Source organism: Pseudopipra pipra, chromosome 9 (assembly GCF_036250125.1).
Source record: "Pseudopipra pipra isolate bDixPip1 chromosome 9, bDixPip1.hap1, whole genome shotgun sequence".
NCBI lineage: Eukaryota > Metazoa > Chordata > Aves > Passeriformes > Pipridae > Pseudopipra > Pseudopipra pipra.
In genome coordinates, this window is record NC_087557.1 from 29,359,273 (window position 1) to 29,378,891 (window position 19,619).

Sequence of the window (19,619 nt, forward strand, 5' to 3'; positions counted from 1 at the left end):
GACAGACTGTAGTGCATGTCATCTAACAGATGCAAAGAGCAAACATAGGATTTCAAGAGAATCAGCTTTTCAGTATGAGCATTAGAGCAATAAGAAGTTTCAGGTATATATAGAAAAATAATCAGTCGATTCAAATACTTGAATATTTACAAAAACAGAAGTTATCTGCTCTGCAGGAAGTTCTCAACCGCTCCCACCACTCAAACAAAACAGCGTTTCAAGGACAGATGCAATTTTTCTAGCTACTATGCAAACCACATTGACTTTCTACACTGCATTTTGAAGTGGACTACTTTAAACTGAAGGCTTAAGCACATTACACTTAAAAGTAAGTTTTATAACTAGTCTGAAAAAATCCATAAAATAGTTATGCAGGAACAGTTCTGAAGTACTCGTTAAAAACAAAAGTTATCTGTTATAGCAGCTGCACAGGTCTGAAACAGTGGTCATGTCTAAAGGAAATTTCACTGTTAATGCAATGGAAGTATGCCAAAAGATCACCTTCTTAAACACATGCAGTTTGAATCAAATAGAAAGAAAATTAAGGTATCAAGATTACTGGTGCTAGGCAGCAAAATACAATGAATGAAAGAGATCCTCCATCTACAACTATTCTGCAAGAGGGGAAAAACATGCTAACGACAAGTTTTTAAACTCAACAAGGTTTCACCAGGGGGAAAAAAAAACCAACTCATTTGTGTACAGGTACCTTGATTCAGCGTTGCAAATCAATCCTATAATTCTGCAATACCCACATATCCAACTTACCGACACAGGAGGTTTCATATTATTTATTGTAAAGCACAAAACAGGCATTTTTAAAAGTGATAAAGTATACATTGAAAAAGTACATTTATATCACAAAGCATTGACCACATAATTGCAAATACATTTGCTGGAATGTGTACATCTACACTAATACTAAAAACAAACCATTTTTTTTCATTTCTACACAGAAATATTACCTCCTATCAGTAGTGATAGATATTTTGTACATTTTCAAAAACACTATTTTTTTTTTAACCAAAATTAAGATCTTCATCAAGGCGTCTGCATCCATACATTTAACAAAGGTTTTTTCCCCCACACAATGAAGCAAATACTGTATTGTCCACTTCTTATTATTGGCCCTGTGCAGAAGAAATACATAAGAGATACACAAAAAGTTAAAGAAAATCCTTTAAATCGAGCTAACTCAGGAGTGAAGCCTTTAAGAAAGAAAAATTGGTTAATGTAAATGGTGGTGGCTTCTTGCATGGTTTTCAAAACCCTGGGAGGAGAAAGTTTTTCTTTTTTTTTTTTTTTTAAAAAAAAAACAAAACATAATCACCAAACATATGGATAGATACAAAACTCAAGTTATCAGGTAAACAAAGTCATCTACTTAATTATTCTGAGAGCTATTTTGCTAGAAAAAAAGATGCATACTCCAAAAGTAACAAAGCAGGAGACATGCAAAAAAATATCTACGACCACTGAACCAGAAGCCAGGCAGAAAACACTCGAGCACTGTACCTGTGGCGCTGGAGGGTGCTGGGGCATCCCCTGGGGACTGGTCTGGGCGTAGTAAGCTGCCTGCTGCCTGTAGTACTCGGCCCACGCCGCGCTGTAATCCGGCTGCCCGCCCGGAGGAGCCCCGGCGGGGGCGGGGACTGCCTGACCTGCAGTCATGGAACACACGTTTGGTGGTGCAAACTTCAACAGCTCACTGCCTGGCAAAGCTCACCCAGCAATATTCCTCCAAGCAGGCTGAATAAACTTGTGCCTGCTTTCTTTTGACCTAGGAGTCCAACCCTTGATCCAACCCCGCTGTGGTTCCCAGCCCATGGCACTGATGCCACATCCAGTCTCTTCTTAAACACCTCCAGGGATGGAGAATCCACCACCTCCCTGGGCAGCCCATTCCAAGGGCTGAGCACTCTCTCTGGAAAGAAATTCTTCCTAATATCCAACCTAACCCTCCCCTGGCACAGCTGCAGACCCAGCCCTCTTGTCTTGCTGATGGTTGCCTGGGAAAAGAGACCAACCCCCCCCCGGCTCCCCCCTCCTGTCAGGGAGTTGCAGAGAGTGAGGAGGTCTCCCCTGAGCCTCCTCTTCTCCAGGCTGAGCCCCCCCAGCTCCCTCAGCCTCTCCTCCCAGCACTTGTGCTCCAGTCCCTTCCCCAGCCTTGTTGCTCTTCTCTGGACCTGCTCCAGCCCCTCCATGTCCTTCCTGAGCTGAGGGCCCAGAACTGGACACAGCACTCCAGGGGTGGCCTCACCAGCACGATTCCCATGTAAAGTCAAATTGAGGAACCACGAGGACAGTTTTTTCTGCCTCTTGATTCACACTCATGATAGTTTAAAGCCTGAGCAATGGCAGCATTTAAACATACATAAGGAGGCAAAACTTTCTGTACTCCATCTAGCCTGATTTTACCTTATTTTACAGGCTGCCCTCACAAGCTCAGCACATACCAATTCATACACTCCCACAATTCTGGCATCCTTCATGCAATGGCTGGGACACTGCAGATCACATTTTTCAAAAAGAGCAATAATTTTTGTAAACATTTACTCCAGCACAGAACACAGTCCTGAAACTTCTCCTTCCAACCTTTGCTAAAGCTCCAATCCTCCAGAAATAACAGTGCACACACACAGTGTGCACACACCCTCCCAGACTTACAGCTTGAACTACTGATCCTTGCAACAAAGCCAACTGGCAGATTAAAAACTCCAGCACTGACACACTGATACACCAGGACTCTGCAGCATATTACAAACCCCAAACAAAATCACAGCCAACCTTTTAGGACCTCAGTCATGCTGTTCTGCCAAGGAATATCTGTCACAGGCAGCTTTACCTCCTTTTTCCCTAACTTCACAAACATCAAATACACCCCCCCACTTAGCACCACTCTTCACCATTTTTTATCTAATTTTTATTTTTATTGCCAGCTATTCACACACTCCTACACGTGTAGACTTCCAATCCTCTCAAACACATGAAGTGTGAGCAGAGGATGTGAACATTTGGCAAAGCACCATCCTGGAAGCCACCAACACACAACTTTCCATTTTCCAACCATCTACACAACTGCCATAACTTTTCCACTTACAATGCAGATAAGTTATAAACACCCATCCATCTTTTTTGGGGTTATACAGTAAAGCAATTGTTTTCCTAGAAAATCTTAAATTTCTCCAAATCTTTAGAGCTGTAAGCACATTCTAAAAGTTGTAGTTTACCACAACTTAAAATAATTAATCAGAAGTGCATATTGTAACAAAAATGATTTTTAATATGATTACAAATTATCCCAGGACATCCTTTTCTCACGTTCACTATTAACTTAATAATTGTAACATTTAACTTATTGTCAGCACAGCTGAATGTCAAAGCTAAAGGGATTTTTTGTGCATTAAAACTCAAGAATTTTCTGACATTCACCAAACTATCTCAAGGCAGCATTGAAATTCAAGTAATAAATCAAATATGGCAAATTTAACATCTACTCAAAGATGTCAAACTGGACTTCTGTCCTGAAATGGGTATTTTAGGTACAAGTACTTCTGAAACTACACATGGAAACTCAGCAGCTTAGTCCAAATCTCCCTGGAACAGGATGCTGTTCATACCCAAATCAACAAATTACACTGATAAACTTACAGACAAAGGAAACACAAGAAACACAGAGTAACTCCCCTTCAAGGAAGGCTGAGAAAGAAAATGCCACCAGATTTTACAACTCAACATCACTGAAATTCCAGCAAGAGAAAACTGTGTCTTCTTTCCTGCTACGATCATGAGGAAACTTTTAAGAGCAGTTTCACTATTTTATTATATTATGGAATCCCTTAACTATGTAAGTCAAGCCCACAATATACAGGAATGACTTTAAATGATAAATTTACAAATTTCAATGGAGACATATAAATAATTTACTAAAACATGACTTCATGTTTAGAAGGAACAGTTATTCTTGAGAGATTTTTATGGCCCAGTTACACAATCTTTATTTCAGATTTTCTATGGAAAAATAAAAATACCGTGTCTCCAACTCAAGGTAACAGCATCTTTATGTCTTTGAAAGCTAAATTATTGTCTTGTTACCAGGCAATACTAAAGGGAGATTTAAAAGACATTTTCTTGATTTATGAAGTAGGGTACAGAGCAAATAGTCTGGGTCATCTACAAGATCCATGTAGAGCACTGAGAGCTCAGAGCCCACATGAACCTGCTGCTGGGACAGCCCTCCTGTTCATCAGATCTTCTACTACTTAATATTATTGGAGTATCATTTAGGATTAAACAGCTTGAGCTGAATCCCTCTTTCCTGAGTGGATCTTAAGAGAAATGGTATCTACCCTATCAAGATTCTGAAGCCAAAAGTTCTCATGATTCACAGTCAAGTTACACAACCCCAGACATCAAGAGCTCTCCTTCAGGCCAAGAACTCAATCCAAACTAGGAAAAGAAATTAAGATCAGAACTGCCCTCGTGTTTTTCCTCTTATTTGATTGTATTGGTATTTTCTAAATTTTGCATTTTAAGTGCAACTATTTTTATCTCATAATTTTTTTTTTTGGATTACACTCGTTTTTGGAATTGCTCCCAGAAACTATCCCAACACCTTCTGACTAGTTATGATTTAATCAGAGCAAATGCAAGACTAGTGCAACCCAGACTCTGCTTTCCAGAGATAGCAAATTAGAAAGATTGTGCAGCCCCTGCCAACAAATTACATTATTTTTAAAAAGACTATGAAAAACACCCACAACTTTGCATTTAAGAATGTGACCTCAACTGACAGAACAATAAAGTGAAAATAAATAGTTAACTGAACCAGGAAGAAGGAAAATGGAAAGGCCTATCACATCTTAGAGATCTAGTGTTTGGGAGTTCTGCTGGCATTTACTTGGTCTGAGCCACAGTTCTTGAAGCAGAAAATGTACATAATAATTATTTACTTCACCAATTCTGCTGTGTCAAAATAAAGACAGTTATGTCTTGGCAAATAATTCAAGATGAACATGGTAGAAAGTTGTTAAGAGGAATTAAGCATGGTAATAAATCTAAATGCAAATAATCAACTGCACCAGCAATTTAATTGCATTTTGGTAAGTCAGCTCAAGCAAAATACTTGAGGAAAAAGTAGATCAAAGTTCAACTCCAAAACTTAGAAACTATACTTTAAAATAGTCAGATTGAGGCATTTAAAAGATGTTGTTTCCCAAGGATTAAATACAGACATCTCAGTAAGTATGAAGTATTTTTGTGAAGCAATTACTACCATTAGTGCCAATAACTGCCTTAAACACAACATGAAAGTTGAGTCTGTTTTTCAGCAGGGCCTTCAGCAGTGTACACTTCAGAAGACATGGGGATTGTGCATTTCAATTTTTTTGTGGTAAAAAAGCAAGCAAGCCTCCTAAAACATTCCACTAAGCAACAACAGAAAAAAACCCCTGCACACTTACCCATTTTTTTGTAGTACTCCTCCCAGGCCTTGGTATAGTCAACTTGCCCTGCTGGTGCTGGATTTGGCTGATCTCCTGAATTACATTAAAACCAGTTAAACTAAAACTACTGAGGTTTGCTTCATACATACAAATCATCAACTGAAATTTTCAGGAACAATCCCAGATGACAGAACTCAAATCTGACGCTACAAACCTTTGTGGTAGCAGCTACTACAAATATAAAGTATTAGCAAAAGATACCACAAAGAAATGTTTAAAGTGCTCAGCATGTTTTCAAGATTCAGGAAGTGCACATCACTCACCACACAAAATACTATCCAAATTCAAGTGGTAAGCCTCATCCAGGCATAAGTTATAATAACACAACTAAATACCACAACTGTAATTGTCCTAAACCCAATGGAAGTGATGCAACTATTTAAGTAAATGACAATAATTTTTAGTTATGACTGACTGCTCTGTGCAGTCATTAAGTCAGCCCAAGATGTGGCAAAATTGTCTTTGGAGCATATTGCAAAACAAATACATTACCCTTACTACTGCTGAAATTAAGAAAAGCACTGTTGAAGGCTGTAAGCAATAGTTTTCAAAGAAAAACAGCTACTTAAATAAATTGACCGAATGTATGAAGACAAGAGTAAAAAATAACTGGGCATTCAGAGCTGCAGCAATGAGAAGTGTGTCCATCTGACTGAACAACTACCTTGGCCATTGGTTTGGGTGGTAGCTGGTCCACCAGGAGGGGCTGCAGGAGGTGGCTGTGCTTGCTGCTGGTAATAGTGAGCATAATAAGCTGCCCACGCTGCTGAATTGGGATCTGTTCCTGGCTTACCTATGGAAACAGAACAGAAACATTTATAAAAGTAGAACTACATACAAACAGAATGCTGCCCTCAATTAATCCTGTCCTACACACTCTTATTTTCCTCCAAGGAAAAATCCATCTAAACAAAACAACCATGTACATCTTTAAAGTATTTTTTCTTTCTAGCACAAACTTTTGCTTGGGTTTCAGAACAGTGAACTGTACAAAGTGCACTTTCATAGGGCTGGCGAGATAAAATTATTTTAGAACCCTTACTACTACAATGCCATTCATTACTTTTTCAATGGGATAAGCAGAAACAGACTTGGCAAGTTTAATTAAACAGTCATGTTAATCAGCAATGAATCATTCTAGCACCAAACAATTTCAGTGGGTTTACTTTGGTTATAACCTCACGCTAATGACACTGGCACCGGTGCAGGAGGCATGCCAAAAACATATTTCTGAAACAGAAGAATACAAAGCTTACTGGGTATTTGCAATGCATGGCAGTTCAACTTTAAGGTCACAGTCAAACACAGAAACAATCAGCATGTTAAGAACCTAAATCCCCACACATGGCTATTAAGCATCACTACTTACTTACAGCTTTTAGTATAATAAATAATAGCGACATCTGCACCTTCTGCAGCTATTCCCATGGTTCCTTATTTTTATCTACATCTAGGTAGGCCAATGATGCTGTTTCCTAGAGTTTTGTTTCTCTGTTTTTCACATTTATCCTTTAGGAATGGCTTATTCTTGCTGAATCACAGATTGATTACATTACCAGACTGGTAACCCACAACTCCTGAAAATCTACTATTAGAGAACATAATGTTTTACCCAACCATCATATCTTTGCATACAATACTTTATTTCTGCAAATAAATGCAGCCAAATGAGGAGAGAATTTCACATAAGGATATGAATATAACTGATATTTTAGAGTAACTATATATGAGAATGGAAATATAATCCTCCCCAAACACAAAATAGGTAAGGCAGCGAGTCATGGAAAAGAAGAAATCCCTTGAAAAAGGCATTCAAAGAAGAAATCACAACAATAAAATTAATGTTAAATGAAATACTGTGACAAAAGTCAGATGTAGCCACTTCAAATGCACACAGTAGTATCAGCATACAGAAAAAAATGTTAACACACTATTTCCTTTTTAAATTACACTGCTTGCATCAACAATAGTGGATTTAAACTAACATGTACTATATTCTAAGGTTACCTGCAAATATCAAATAAGCCATTGCTCGACTCCCCCCCTCCTTCCCCTCTACAGTGGGAGAACAAAAGAGCAGGATTCATTAAATTTCCAAAGAAATCTGACTGTAGTAACTAGCTCCACTTTCACGTGACAAGCATGGCTCTGGAGAAAGCACCTCTGAAAAAAATACTAGAACAACCCATTTGTTACACTGAAATGAGCAACTAAGTGAAAACTGTAGAAAATTCATCCAAAAAATACATATCAAAAGAAACACCAACTTCAACTGCACATAGGAAAACTTCATTAGATTTTTTTAAGATGAGTATTTATCAAAAAAATGGTTACAAAATCATCAAGGTGACATTAAGAGAGTATTTGTCATTTTTTCTTACACATCTTTATGTAGATAAATTACTTCATAAAAAATCGAAAATGTGATTCAAAACAGTCTAAGATTTTAGCAGTGGTTTTGCATTAAATGACACTTTTGGTATGCTGAGACTTTAAGTCACTTTGAATCATTCTACATTTAAATAATGACAACAGGCATTTTTAAACACTAACTGAATGCATGCAGAGCTACCTTTTGCAAAAGCTTGGTAAGTAAAGCCAGAGATAGTTCTTTGAAAAGACACAGTATGTGACAGACATCCTCCCCTTTTCCACTAATGGAACCTGTGTCAGGAACAGTGGCTTATCCAAAAATACTGATTCCATTTTTAACAAAAATGAAATTGAGGTCTTTTGGCTCAAGTTCTGAGGAAGTTCCACCTCAAACAAATGAGGTACAACAGACTCAAGCATCTACCTTACCATGCCTTCTGTGGCTGCAGTTCCGTTCCCCCAAGTTGGTGTTACTCCAACCAAAGGATGTAAACTTTAAGAAAAGCAGGATACTACAACTTTGGGAAGTTATAATTCAGTAAAAACTCCCAGTCTTGACAAAGATAATCAGAAATAGAAGAAATAAATTCTACATTGATGGGTTTCAGAGGAAAATACAGAACTATTGTAAGCAAGAGTTCAAAATACCACAACCCTGACTAGTTTTACTGTATTAACAGCAGTTCAACAGGGGCTCAACAAAATACACCTGTATCAGAGTCTGAGAAGCAATCCTCATAGGTCAACAAAAGCTAAAACATAATAGAGCATAAACTATGCAAAGACAGATCAGGGAGATTGTGTGAAATAAAATACAAAGTCATTTACTATTAGAGAAAGAAAACACATTCTCAGTGGAAAAACATGAACTGTAAGAAAACTGAACTGCACAAAACCAGTGAACCAAGACTCTGGCAAAAAGTATCATAAACAGGGATGCAGTATCAATAACATTTGTAAAAAAAAGCATATTCCAACTCTAACAAATTTCAACATCTCACAAGCAACATGTGGAAAGTGTAAAATGCAGGTAAAGTGACAAACAGTAAAGCAAAGCCTGAGAGAGGAGCTGCTCAGATTTACCAGTGTGACACCAGTGAGCTGTGCAGTGACACTTGGAAGGACAGAAGGGCTGCATTTCCAGGATACCCACCCTGCAGTGCAGCTGTGACATTCCTTACCTGGATCTGGTGGGTTTGGTGGCTGCCAGTGTGGATAAGCATTTCCCCATCCTTGTGGAGCATATGGAGCTGGAGGACCACTGGAAAAGATCAAGGCACACACGTCAGGGAGAGCCAGAGCCAGGGTCACCCTGCAAGAAGGAAGGTGGCTGGAGCAGGACTTACTGAGGGGCAGGGCCAGGAGGCCCTGGGTTATAAGGAGCTGGATTATATGGTCCCATGGGAGCACCAGGACCTGGTGGGCCAGGAGGTCCATGTGGGCCAGGAACAACACCATGAGGTCCATGGGGAACGGGTGGACCCAATGGATTCACTGGACCCTGTAACAAGAACAGCACAGAGATGAAAATAAACCTTGAGGTTCTCCATTTTTCAGCAGTTTAGAAGCATTTACCTGAACACTAAGAATACAGTCCAAAAGATTTGACTGCCGTTAAATAGCAATCCTGCTGAAAACAGGCAATTTTAAGATTAATTGGACTTAGGGCTAATTAAAGAGAACACTTTAAAGCAGCTGTGGCAGTAATAACTAAAAAGCTGCATTTCTTTCAGTTTTCTTGAGGAAGTAAAGAATTTTACAAATAAAAGATGGATTTTTCCATAGGTTGTCTTAAACCCCTCCCAGACTAATATGAGACTACCAGTTTTAAAACAAACCAATACACCTAAATCTGACTAACCCTGCTAATTAAACCAGTTTGTAATATCAGGTACAAAAAGCCACTAGTAAATTTGACTACATGCAAACAAAAGTGCAATAAAACTGAAGGTGTAAACTTGGATTAAAACTTTACTTAAACATACTGAGACAGAAATTAAACAATTTAGTAGCTTTTAGAATACCACTGGTATCTTTGAACTCATCACATTTTTCATATTCACAAAGAAGGCATATTCAAGAACACATTTAAAACCACACCATATTACACTGAAAAAAACAGCCATTTCTATTTCAAGATTTTGTTTCTTTTGGTGCATTGTTTTGTTTATATTACTTTAAATATGGATTCTAATTTTCTATTACCAATTTATTTTCTGATTGAACTGGAAGTGAAAGGGAAGAAAAGTCTCCATGAAGGAGCCTTGCTTGCAGTTCTGTTTAGTTATAACAGGAAACCAAAAGCCAGTTAAACACTCACTCCAATCTTTTCTTCTATAAGTTGTCGTGCATAATCTATTTGCTGGGGTGTTCCTCGGATAGTAAACATCTTCATGTTTGGATCTGCATTAGGTGGAGGGTTTCTTTGAAGTTCTATTCTAGCACCAGACTGCTGGCTTATACTTTTAATAGTTTCACCACCTGCAATGCAACAGACAGTTTTTATGATGTGCATTAAAGCAGAAAATACTGATTCAAATCAGAGAAAGTAAAATGCATGGAAGCTGAAGACAAAGAAATGACAAGGTGCCTATTCTTACAAGCTGTACAAGAACATTCTAACAATTATAAAAAGTCTCTTCAGTGTAGTACAGAGCTTTGATTGCAATAAACTAGGAACAATAAATTATATTTTTAAATAAAGACCACAATAATGTTACTCAGAAACAACAGCAAAGAATTCCTACAATGTTATCTGGTTTTTTCGTTCATGTAAACGTGTAAGATTAGACATGAATAACAACCAACACACACCAGTTATCAGCAAAGACAAACTTCAAACCTAAACTCCCTACAAAGCAGTAAGGAAGCACAGATGACAAAAAATGCAAAGACCAGATGGTGAAGTCCACAATTTTTGCAGTGCACTAAAAGCAGAAAGTTAAATTCCTTAAACTGGCTCCTCCTCTTACATGATCCAGACATGTTTTATGTACTCTTTGTATACACAACATTTTCAAAACAAGGGTAATTTGGCATTTAAAATTAAAAATAAATCAACCTTCCAGGTCAAGAACGATCTATGTCAGCCTATTTGCTGTGTCTGGAAAATACAGCATGAACAAGAGATTAAAATGAACTCAAGTGTTTCCTTTTGAAGCATACGGTAAATTATTTTTAAAATTAAATTCAAGGATTATTTTAATGAACAAAGGTGTGGAAGAAATTGCTACAGTGTCTCACTGTAAAAGATTTTCACTGAAATGTGTGAAAACTAGCTTTAGGAGCAAGTCAGATTCAGAACACTTGGCTTATCATGCAGTATCAAACACATCACCTAAGAAACTACCAAACGCTATCAATGTAAGCCTGTACTTGTTACTTCAAAAAAGGGTTTGATAAATCCAATAAATTGATTGCCTCTTGACTTTTAGAGTACTGGGCTATGTTTTGGTGAGGAAAATGTGAAGAGTATCATGATTTAACAGCACTGTTTTGCTCTAGTGTAAATTATCTACACACACTTGACACATCTCTGTAGTATGGCATTTGTACAAATAGAAAAGCTGACTGGTTTTTTAATAACATATACACATATATAAGGTATATTGCCTTTGCCAATGATTAATCCAGTTTTGCCAGTAGGGACAATAAAATTGAATTCCTGTAATCCACCAGGAGGCCCCATGTTCCAGTTGCCTTGGCCTCTACCCCTTCCTCGACCACCAGGTCCTGGGCCACCAGGGTTACCAGCCTAAAAAAGAGCAGCAAGAAATGAGCAAGTTCTAGAACAAGTAATGCCAACAGGTTACATCACATCATTTCTAAAGAAAAAACTGATTCACTACTCAGATAGTTTTGATAGTTGAAGTAGTATCTTTTTTTTGGGAAGACCTAAATTACATTTTAAAAGATATTCTGTACAACTCTGCATGTGAAAGATGAGAGCAGATCGAAGCAAGCAGAGAGTTTCATATGCACAAAGATGGAATTTTTGTCTGCCTTCTGTAAATGCAGCAGTAGGACTCATCTAAGAATACAAGATGATTTAAATGCTTGAACACCAATTACAACCCAAAGTAACAGCATGTTAGCTATTAACACAATATAACAGAAGCAGCAGCTCTAAAACCAACCACATCAAGAACTGCCATGACCTTGAATCAGTCTTATCACTTGCAAAACTGTAACTGTAAAAGCAAACATTCCTATTCCAGACCAAACTTTGAAGCAGATTCAAATGGCATCATTAAACTATTTGCTTTAGTTACACACACTTTCTGAAAAGTTTAGGCCTTTCCAAAAGGTGGGCATGAGATTTGAAATTTGAAATAACATTACCCAACCTGAACACTGCGAAGGAGATCTGTAATAATTTCTGCAGCATGCTGACATCTGTCAGGAGGCCCTGTGATCTGGGCTATTCTATCTGGAGTTGTTCCATCATCTGGAATAAAAAGGAACTATTCCAGTATATGCAATCCAATAAATTTACAGTCAATTCACAGAAATTCAAGAACGTGTCACAAACCTGGCTTAAACTGGATCCTAACACCGGCATCATTCTGGATCTTTTTTATCATCTCCCCATTTCTTCCAATTACAATACCTACAGCAAATCGTGGTATTGGAACCTTAAGAAAAAACCAAAACAAACAAGATGTTGTTGATGCAGATATTCCTACCAAATTCACAGAATGAAAGGGTTACAAAGTAGAAGAGTAAACCAGGGCAAGACCTAAGCCACTTCAGGCTTTTTCAACTGTCTATTTTTTAATAGTCACAAGTCTAGCAAATACTGGACTACAGTTTAAAAAAGAAAGCAATTTTATGCACTACAAGTTCTCACAGTGGTAGCAACCGCAGGGGATATTATGCTTCTCAGAATAATTAAAAAAAAGAGTTATAAGGTGTCTAAAATGCAGATTCCAGCAAATGAAATGTTAAGCCTCTTCTTATTAGCTTGTGACTTGCATAACAGGTGAACTTAAATATCTTTCCATAAAGGCCAAACTCCAATTTTGGTAACATTATAGGGTTCTGTACTTGGCCATAAAACTGACTTGCTTATTTGACAAGCTCCAGCTGAAACTGTTCAGAGCAGCTGGCAATGTGAAGTGAGCGCTGCACACCAGGTCGTGCCATAACTTCAGCAACGATCAAGTCATACTTACACGCCACCACCACTTTAGAAATCTGATTAAGAGCTTTCAGCAGTATTACCCAGCTTAACATTTGAAAGTTAACATCCCAAAATACAGTGAACAAGTTTTTCAACCATGCTTACGTCTATCCCTTCATTTCCTCCTATTCTTGACCCATATTCGTTGCGCACCTCTCTAAAGCCACCTTGATCACGGATTAACTCCAGCACCATTTCCTTGGCTTGCTAGAAGAAGAAGGAAAGTTCATTTAGGTACTGCAACACCAGAATGGATTTAAAAATGCTCTGAATTGGGAAGGACTCCTTACCTGAACTTTGTAAGGGTCTCCAGTTATCCTAAGGGGCTTGTCTGCACCAGTGTTCTGTGGCCCATCTTGAATCATGACCATTTTGACACCTGCCCGCTCCTAGTTGATAAAAGGGAGGTCAATACCCACTCAAATCCAGATCCCACACCATCATACTTAAAAAAAGATACATATATACCTGTAACTGTTTAATTGTCTCTCCACCTTTCCCAATAACTAATCCTGCTTTACTTGCTGGAATCATAATTTCTTGGACTGCATTTCCAGGTCCATCACCATGATGAAAGCCAGGTGCAGGTCTTCCCTTTTCAACTATCTGATCAAGTAATCTTTTTGCTGATCTGTGAAAGAAAACCCATATTTATAAATAACTTATTCCTGCAAGTATCACTTGCTCACACCTATTCTCCTTGGAAATTCTTTTAATCTGAGAAGTTTCTGTCAAAAAAATGTGCTTACTAACACTAAGAAATATGAGGCAAACTCAGTAAATTTGCAGCAGTAACTTAAGAACTAACTGCAAGATAACAAAACCACCCCAATATGAGAATGCAAAAGGTGGTTCTTTACCAGACTAGCTCAAGTAAGTTTCCTCTTCAAACATGACCATAACCTCAGAATAGGGTTACACTAATCAAAGCTTAACTTTGAAAAAAAGCTGCTGCATGCCAGGTAAGGACATTTGTATTTGGAGCCATCACCAGGAGAGTGGACAAAAGCAAGTATATATTCACCACATGTGTAAGTCAGCTGCCATCAGAAGACTGTAATCATGATTTTACTAACATCAGTTAAGAACTCTTCCCTTTAATATGTGAGCAGAATAAATTACAATTACAAAGAAAATTCCCATAAAGGAAATGACTTCATGAATGGCAGGGTGCCTGGCTGAGACTTAAAAGGAGGATGACACCTACTTTCCCAAAGGAAAACATGTAGCTGCAGGCCCTACCTGGAAACATGAAGTGGCAGCAGCTAACATAAATAAGGTAATACCATTATACCACTACACTTCAGATCTTTCCTAGCAAAGCCACTGTAAGTTGGTCTTCAAGCTTCTTTTCAGCATATATTTCTTTTTAATATATATCCACATGTTTCATTCTCAAGCTGAAATCAGTGCACGGTTATGCAATTATTATCTACAACAAGATCTGGACTTGAATTCAAGCTGAAGTTCCATTCTTTTTGTCCTAAAATTCCAAGTATGCTGGGAAATTTGATCACAGGTCAAGGGCCTTTTTTTTCTCCTGTATACGTTTAATTGTCATCAAACTGACTCTTCAGTAGAGGAAAAATATATACTATATAGGTATTACATTCTGATCTAAAAAATGAAGTGTATTGCACAACCTAACATGCACACACAGAATTTGTTTTACTTACTGAACAGACTCTGGTGTTCCAGTTAGCATACATGATCTTTCAGGCAGGCCTCCACTATCTGCAGTCATTAAATAAAACCAACTTGTCAGTAAAGTCAGAAAAAGATTATGAAATTAATCATAACATGCAAACTACTGGAACGTCAATGAAGCAGAATAATCAGTGTATCCCGTATTCTTTAGACCATGATAGTCACAACTACAACAATTAAAGTGTACCTTAAATGAAGGTTGAGGCACTTAGAAGCAATGAGAAGTCTTCTGAACTTTCTACCATCCCGCCCCCCAAATAAACAAAAAAACCCCACAAATAGTTACCAGGGGCAATCTGTATTTTACAGCCAGACTCTTGCTGTATGCGTGAGATCTGCTCTCCACCTCTGCCAATTACTTGAAGAAAGAAAATACAGAAAGATTATTTGTATTAACAGCATCTGCTAACATCCTGCTCTATATACAGGACCACATCCATACTACTTACTGAATCCAACCATCCCATCTGGAACTTTGTATTCCTCTGTCATCACAGACCTACAGAGAATGGTAAACAGAAGACAATGACCATCCAGAGACCAAAGTGGCATTGCATTTTTATATATATACCCTCCCATTACTCTGAAGAAAGCTTTTGCCCCCACCTTTACCCTCCCATCAGCTTTAGAAGTCACTCTGCAAGCACAGTTCTGCCCAAGCTGACAATATACAGGAGCAACACAAAAGGTTCAAGTGTAACACAAATCAACCCAATCCCTTTATTGTGGTACAGAAAAGGCCACTGGAGCATTTCAAGTTTCATCTGCATATCCACTGCAGTGTGCTGAAAATGGCAGCATCTCATCTACCAAACCCAGCCAAACCATAAGAACAATAGTGGGATGTGGTTCGGGCAAGAAAGGAGTGGAGAAAACCACTAAGTTGTAGCTGAGTAATCCTCTGTGTAAGGTCAGAATGTTTTTTTGTTTCTGAGTCCATCAACGTTCCTTTTTGTTTACAAGACTGTGTCCCCCCCTTTCCCTTCAGATTCCAACATCCAGTTATGCTCCCTATAGCTCAAGCAGCAAAAACCAGCAACATGTTTTCCTTTTCTTAAGCTCGATACACAGCCTAGGCTGTGGACAGAGAGAAACAGCAATGGAGGTGCATTTGGAGTGTCTGACTTGGGACTTGCTGAAGCTAAATTTCAACAGGTCACAGAGCTGGTATCACTTGTTCAGAAAAAAAATCTCGAAATTGCTTTATTTCAGGAAAAACAAGAACTCTACATAAGATGCAGTGCAACTCTTACCTTTGTTGCTGATGCATCGGTGGTAGCTGATTTCCAAAAGCTATAAACAAATATTGTTCAAATTAAATTCAAACAAGTGGTGCAGTTTACAACTAAGCTTCTGCTTTGGTAATAAAACTTAACTGTATCAATATTTTGTCCCAGTTGACTTTTAAGAATTCTTATCAACAGGTTTAAAAACAAATTTAAACGTTAACTGTTGCTAAAACTGACACAACTGCCAGTTTTACAAAGCAGACTGGCTTTGCAAAATAAGACATAACCCCCCAGCCATTCTTTTGTTCTTACTTATTCAAGTGTCACCTACCAGAACACTTTCAAACTCCTGTTCTGACAATGTTACACTTGTTTAGGGTTTTTTGACAGCAAAATAAAAATTACTTACAGTCATTCTGAGGAGCAACTTTCTTAGCATCTGGTTGATCTGCAAAATTAAGATTTTTTAAATTTTTTTTGCCAAGGAATTCAAGAAGTGTTTAAACATTTTAGTGTGAATTGTAAATTTCCAGTGTATTTAGCCCCCTCTTTTTTTTTTTCTTTTCTTTCTTTTTTTTCCTCCAATTTCAGGGAGCTGATCATCTGAATAAAAGAAAGAATCTCACGAGCACTCAGCACTTGGTTAGTATAGCTGAAAAGATGTTAGGTTTTTCCATGTATCTATTCAGTAGTTTAACAAAAGGCAGCTTTCAGGACACGCTGTATGTAGATTGCTCAGATACCCAGTCACTGAAACTCAACTAAGACAAGGAACAAAGTTGAGCTCTGTTGGTTGCTCAAGCTAATGATGCTTCTATAGTAAAAAAAGAAAAAAAAAATCAAATCCATACAAAAATCAACAATGACTTAAAAGAAAAAAAATTTTCTGACAATGACCACAAGTCTAGATCAAATATCCGAAAATACAACAGTATCACATGGCAATGCAATCTCACTCTGAATGTGGATATGAAATTCCTATCTAAATATCAAGCATTTCATAGCATAAAACTTCCAAAAAAAGCAGATTCAAGCAACTACATCACTACTGTCCAAATCCTTTCTGCACAGTAGAGAAATAAAAGGCATCATTAACCTGTATCTAAAAAGAGAGACTTCAGATGCTTCCTTCCCACCCCAAAATAAAGGCTACATGAACCACCATAATTTATGTGCAGCAAAAACTCAGACACATATTCCAAGAAATATTTGTGTCAATCCAGAAAGATCCACTAGTTTATGTCATGTTTACATACTAAACACAGGTAATAAATAAAAATTCCTGCCTTTAAAAGGAGAGGGCATTCCCTCCCAGTGTGTTGTACTGCTCGGACTTGTCCAAGAGCCATCTACACATAAAATAAAAAGAATACATTACATATATCATCTGAAGCATCATTAGCTCATTTTTGTATATTAAAAACCTCACCTTCAATAGAAAAAAAAAACTTTATTGCAGGACATAAGAACTCCTGATATAAAGCCTTAGTTACATTCTGTAGTCTGAGTTTCAATCCTCTTAAAGGAAAAAAAAAGGCATTGCTCTTTTGTAAGACCTACGAGAACATTTCAACAAGCTCAGAGGTTTCTTTCCATAATTTAGCCAGGATTTTGTCTGGATAGTAAACATATCAAACCCTGTTAAGTTCAAAGTGGCTGCTCCATAAGAGACAGAAGACGACACACACACATTTCAGGAGAAAACTCTACTGCAGAGTAAGGCAAATCCAAAAAGCTGCAACAAGTCAGAAGATTTGAGTATGATCTTATCAGGGTTCACACATGCTGTAGGCTGAAATATTAGACTAACAAAAGTATCTACAAGGTAGAAAATTTACCTTCCTGTCTTTTTTAAAGTCCTATGCTTTTACAATGAAATGCAGTAATACTTTTATTTGAAATTGTGCAGTAATAAAGTCTATGAAACTACTGTAACAAAGTATATGAAACAATCTTGTGTAAAGGGTGAGCACTTCCTACTCTAACTTCCAAGCTGCAACCAGCCCCACACAACAAAAGACTTCACTGACATACCTGTGCAGGCATTTCTCTCTACCAAGAATTTTGTTGCCCCCCCAACACACATTTTTTCATTTGCAGCATTTAAACCACATTTAAAACAGGCTTACATTCACTTCAGTTTAGAGCACAACAGTTTGAAACAAATTTTCCCATTAAACTGAAAACGAAAGAGTATGTCACGATCTACAAGGGAAACAAAATGTTTTAACGCTGTGCTATGGAAAAAAAAAATCGAATCCACCAACAAAACCACCACCTGCAATGTTTCTGGCACAGCGGCCGTACTCAACAAAACAAATGCAGCAGTAACGAGTTCGTACCTCCATCCTCCAAAGGTCTTTTCTGTCCTCCATAACCGTAGTCGTTCGAGTTCATTGATGTGCCAGCATCTCCTCCAATTTTCGCTGCAATCTAAACAAAAGGCAGACGTTGTGAGCCAAGAAAAACGTAATTTTACTAGCTCATATTTATTCCAGACTTTCTAAGAGGTTTGAGAAATTCACACAATGAAAATAACCTAAAGAGAAGACCGTTGCCAAAACCAGATCCACTCACAAAAATTTTATTAATGTTTTAAGGAAGGCTTGGGCTCATCCTTCAACAGCAGGGCTTTCTATATTTTTCTCATCCGTTGGAAAACAAAATCGACCCAGTTTCCCTTCAAAAAAACTTTTTCCTAAAAGGGGATTTTCTTTCCGTGTCGCTGGAGGAACACCGCTGTGTCTCACCGAGGGCCTCACCGGCGAAACAATTTCCACGCTCAGCAGTCCGACCACACCGACTTTACACCTACTGCCAAAACCGCGACCGCTCATTAACAGACGGGGCGAAAATTTCGCCCGAGAAGCGATGAAAACACCGCCCGCGGTGCCCAACCTACAAACGGAGCCGCGGGATAAAGCGCCGCCGCCAGGGCCGCCCTCGCCCCACAGGCCGCGGCGCTGCCCGGCCGCTCCGAGGGGGCCGCGGGGCCGCCGCCCTCCCTCTCTCCTTCCCTCCCTCCCTCCGGCCCCGATAACGCGCCGCTACTCGCCCGCCGAGATTTGGGCTCCCCGCCGCCCGGGGCAGGGCCCCTCGGCCCGCTCGCTCCCTCACGCCCGGCTCCCCCCAGCGCTGCCCGCGGCGGAGCGGGGCCGCTCACACCCCTCAGGGCGCGGGGCCGGGACAAAGCCTTCCCCCTCCCAGGACCGTCCTCAGGCGTCCCCGCAGGCCCTTCCTCAGGCATCCCCGCAGCCCAGCGCGGCGAGGCCACAGCCCCCCCACTCGTCCCCTCGCGGCTCCGGCGCCACGGCCTCCAGGCCCCGCGAGCCCCATTGATTCGGCCACGTTACTCAACGCGCACCTGTCTAGCCCTCTGCAGCGCGTCTTTAAAGGCATCGTTCACTCCGCCGGCACCGCCGCCGCCTCCTCCGGGCGCGCCCGCGGCAGGAGGGGGCACCGTGGAATAGTCCGCCATGGCCGCCCGGCGCCGCTCCGGCCGCTGCCGCCGCCTGCCAAGAAAGAGAGAAAATGGCGGCGGGCGCGCGCCTTTCACATTCCTGCGCGGCGCCGCGCGCGGGGGGAGCGGGAGCGCCCGCGCCTCGCGAGAGCTCGAGCGAGATC

At 39.4% G+C, this 19,619-nt stretch overlaps 1 protein-coding gene across 15 annotated transcripts in view; it reads right to left on the reverse strand.

The window, feature by feature from the left end:
- FUBP1 (far upstream element binding protein 1) overlaps positions 1 to 19,583 on the reverse strand; it is a 32,547-nt gene extending 12,964 nt beyond the window's left edge. For 10 of the 15 annotated variants that reach the window (XR_010432875.1, XR_010432874.1, XR_010432872.1 and 7 more), the window contains exons 1-20: positions 19,360 to 19,551; positions 18,338 to 18,428; positions 17,282 to 17,344; positions 16,405 to 16,443; positions 16,020 to 16,059; positions 15,216 to 15,265; positions 15,053 to 15,124; positions 14,736 to 14,793; positions 13,528 to 13,690; positions 13,350 to 13,448; positions 13,165 to 13,266; positions 12,409 to 12,511; positions 12,224 to 12,324; positions 11,490 to 11,631; positions 10,198 to 10,358; positions 9,224 to 9,378; positions 9,059 to 9,138; positions 6,169 to 6,297; positions 5,463 to 5,537; positions 1,516 to 1,661 (exon numbers count right to left, since the gene is read on the reverse strand). Coding sequence is in view for 8 of the 15 variants with exons in the window: in XM_064665533.1 (XP_064521603.1) it covers positions 1,516 to 1,661; positions 5,463 to 5,537; positions 6,169 to 6,297; positions 9,059 to 9,138; positions 9,224 to 9,378; positions 10,198 to 10,358; positions 11,490 to 11,631; positions 12,224 to 12,324; positions 12,409 to 12,511; positions 13,165 to 13,266; positions 13,350 to 13,448; positions 13,528 to 13,690; positions 14,736 to 14,793; positions 15,053 to 15,124; positions 15,216 to 15,265; positions 16,020 to 16,059; positions 16,405 to 16,443; positions 17,282 to 17,344; positions 18,338 to 18,428; positions 19,360 to 19,473 (1,983 nt within the window). In the remaining 7 variants the exon portion in view is untranslated. Of the gene's footprint in view, positions 1 to 775; positions 1,131 to 1,515; positions 1,662 to 5,462; positions 5,538 to 6,168; positions 6,298 to 9,058; positions 9,139 to 9,223; positions 9,379 to 10,197; positions 10,359 to 11,489; positions 11,632 to 12,223; positions 12,325 to 12,408; positions 12,512 to 13,164; positions 13,267 to 13,349; positions 13,449 to 13,527; positions 13,691 to 14,735; positions 14,794 to 15,052; positions 15,125 to 15,215; positions 15,266 to 16,019; positions 16,060 to 16,404; positions 16,444 to 17,281; positions 17,345 to 18,337; positions 18,429 to 19,359 lie in introns of those variants that run through there. The other 5 variants (XM_064665534.1, XM_064665536.1, XM_064665540.1 and 2 more) reach the window with 5 other exon arrangements.
- Positions 19,584 to 19,619: the final 36 nt, after the last annotated feature.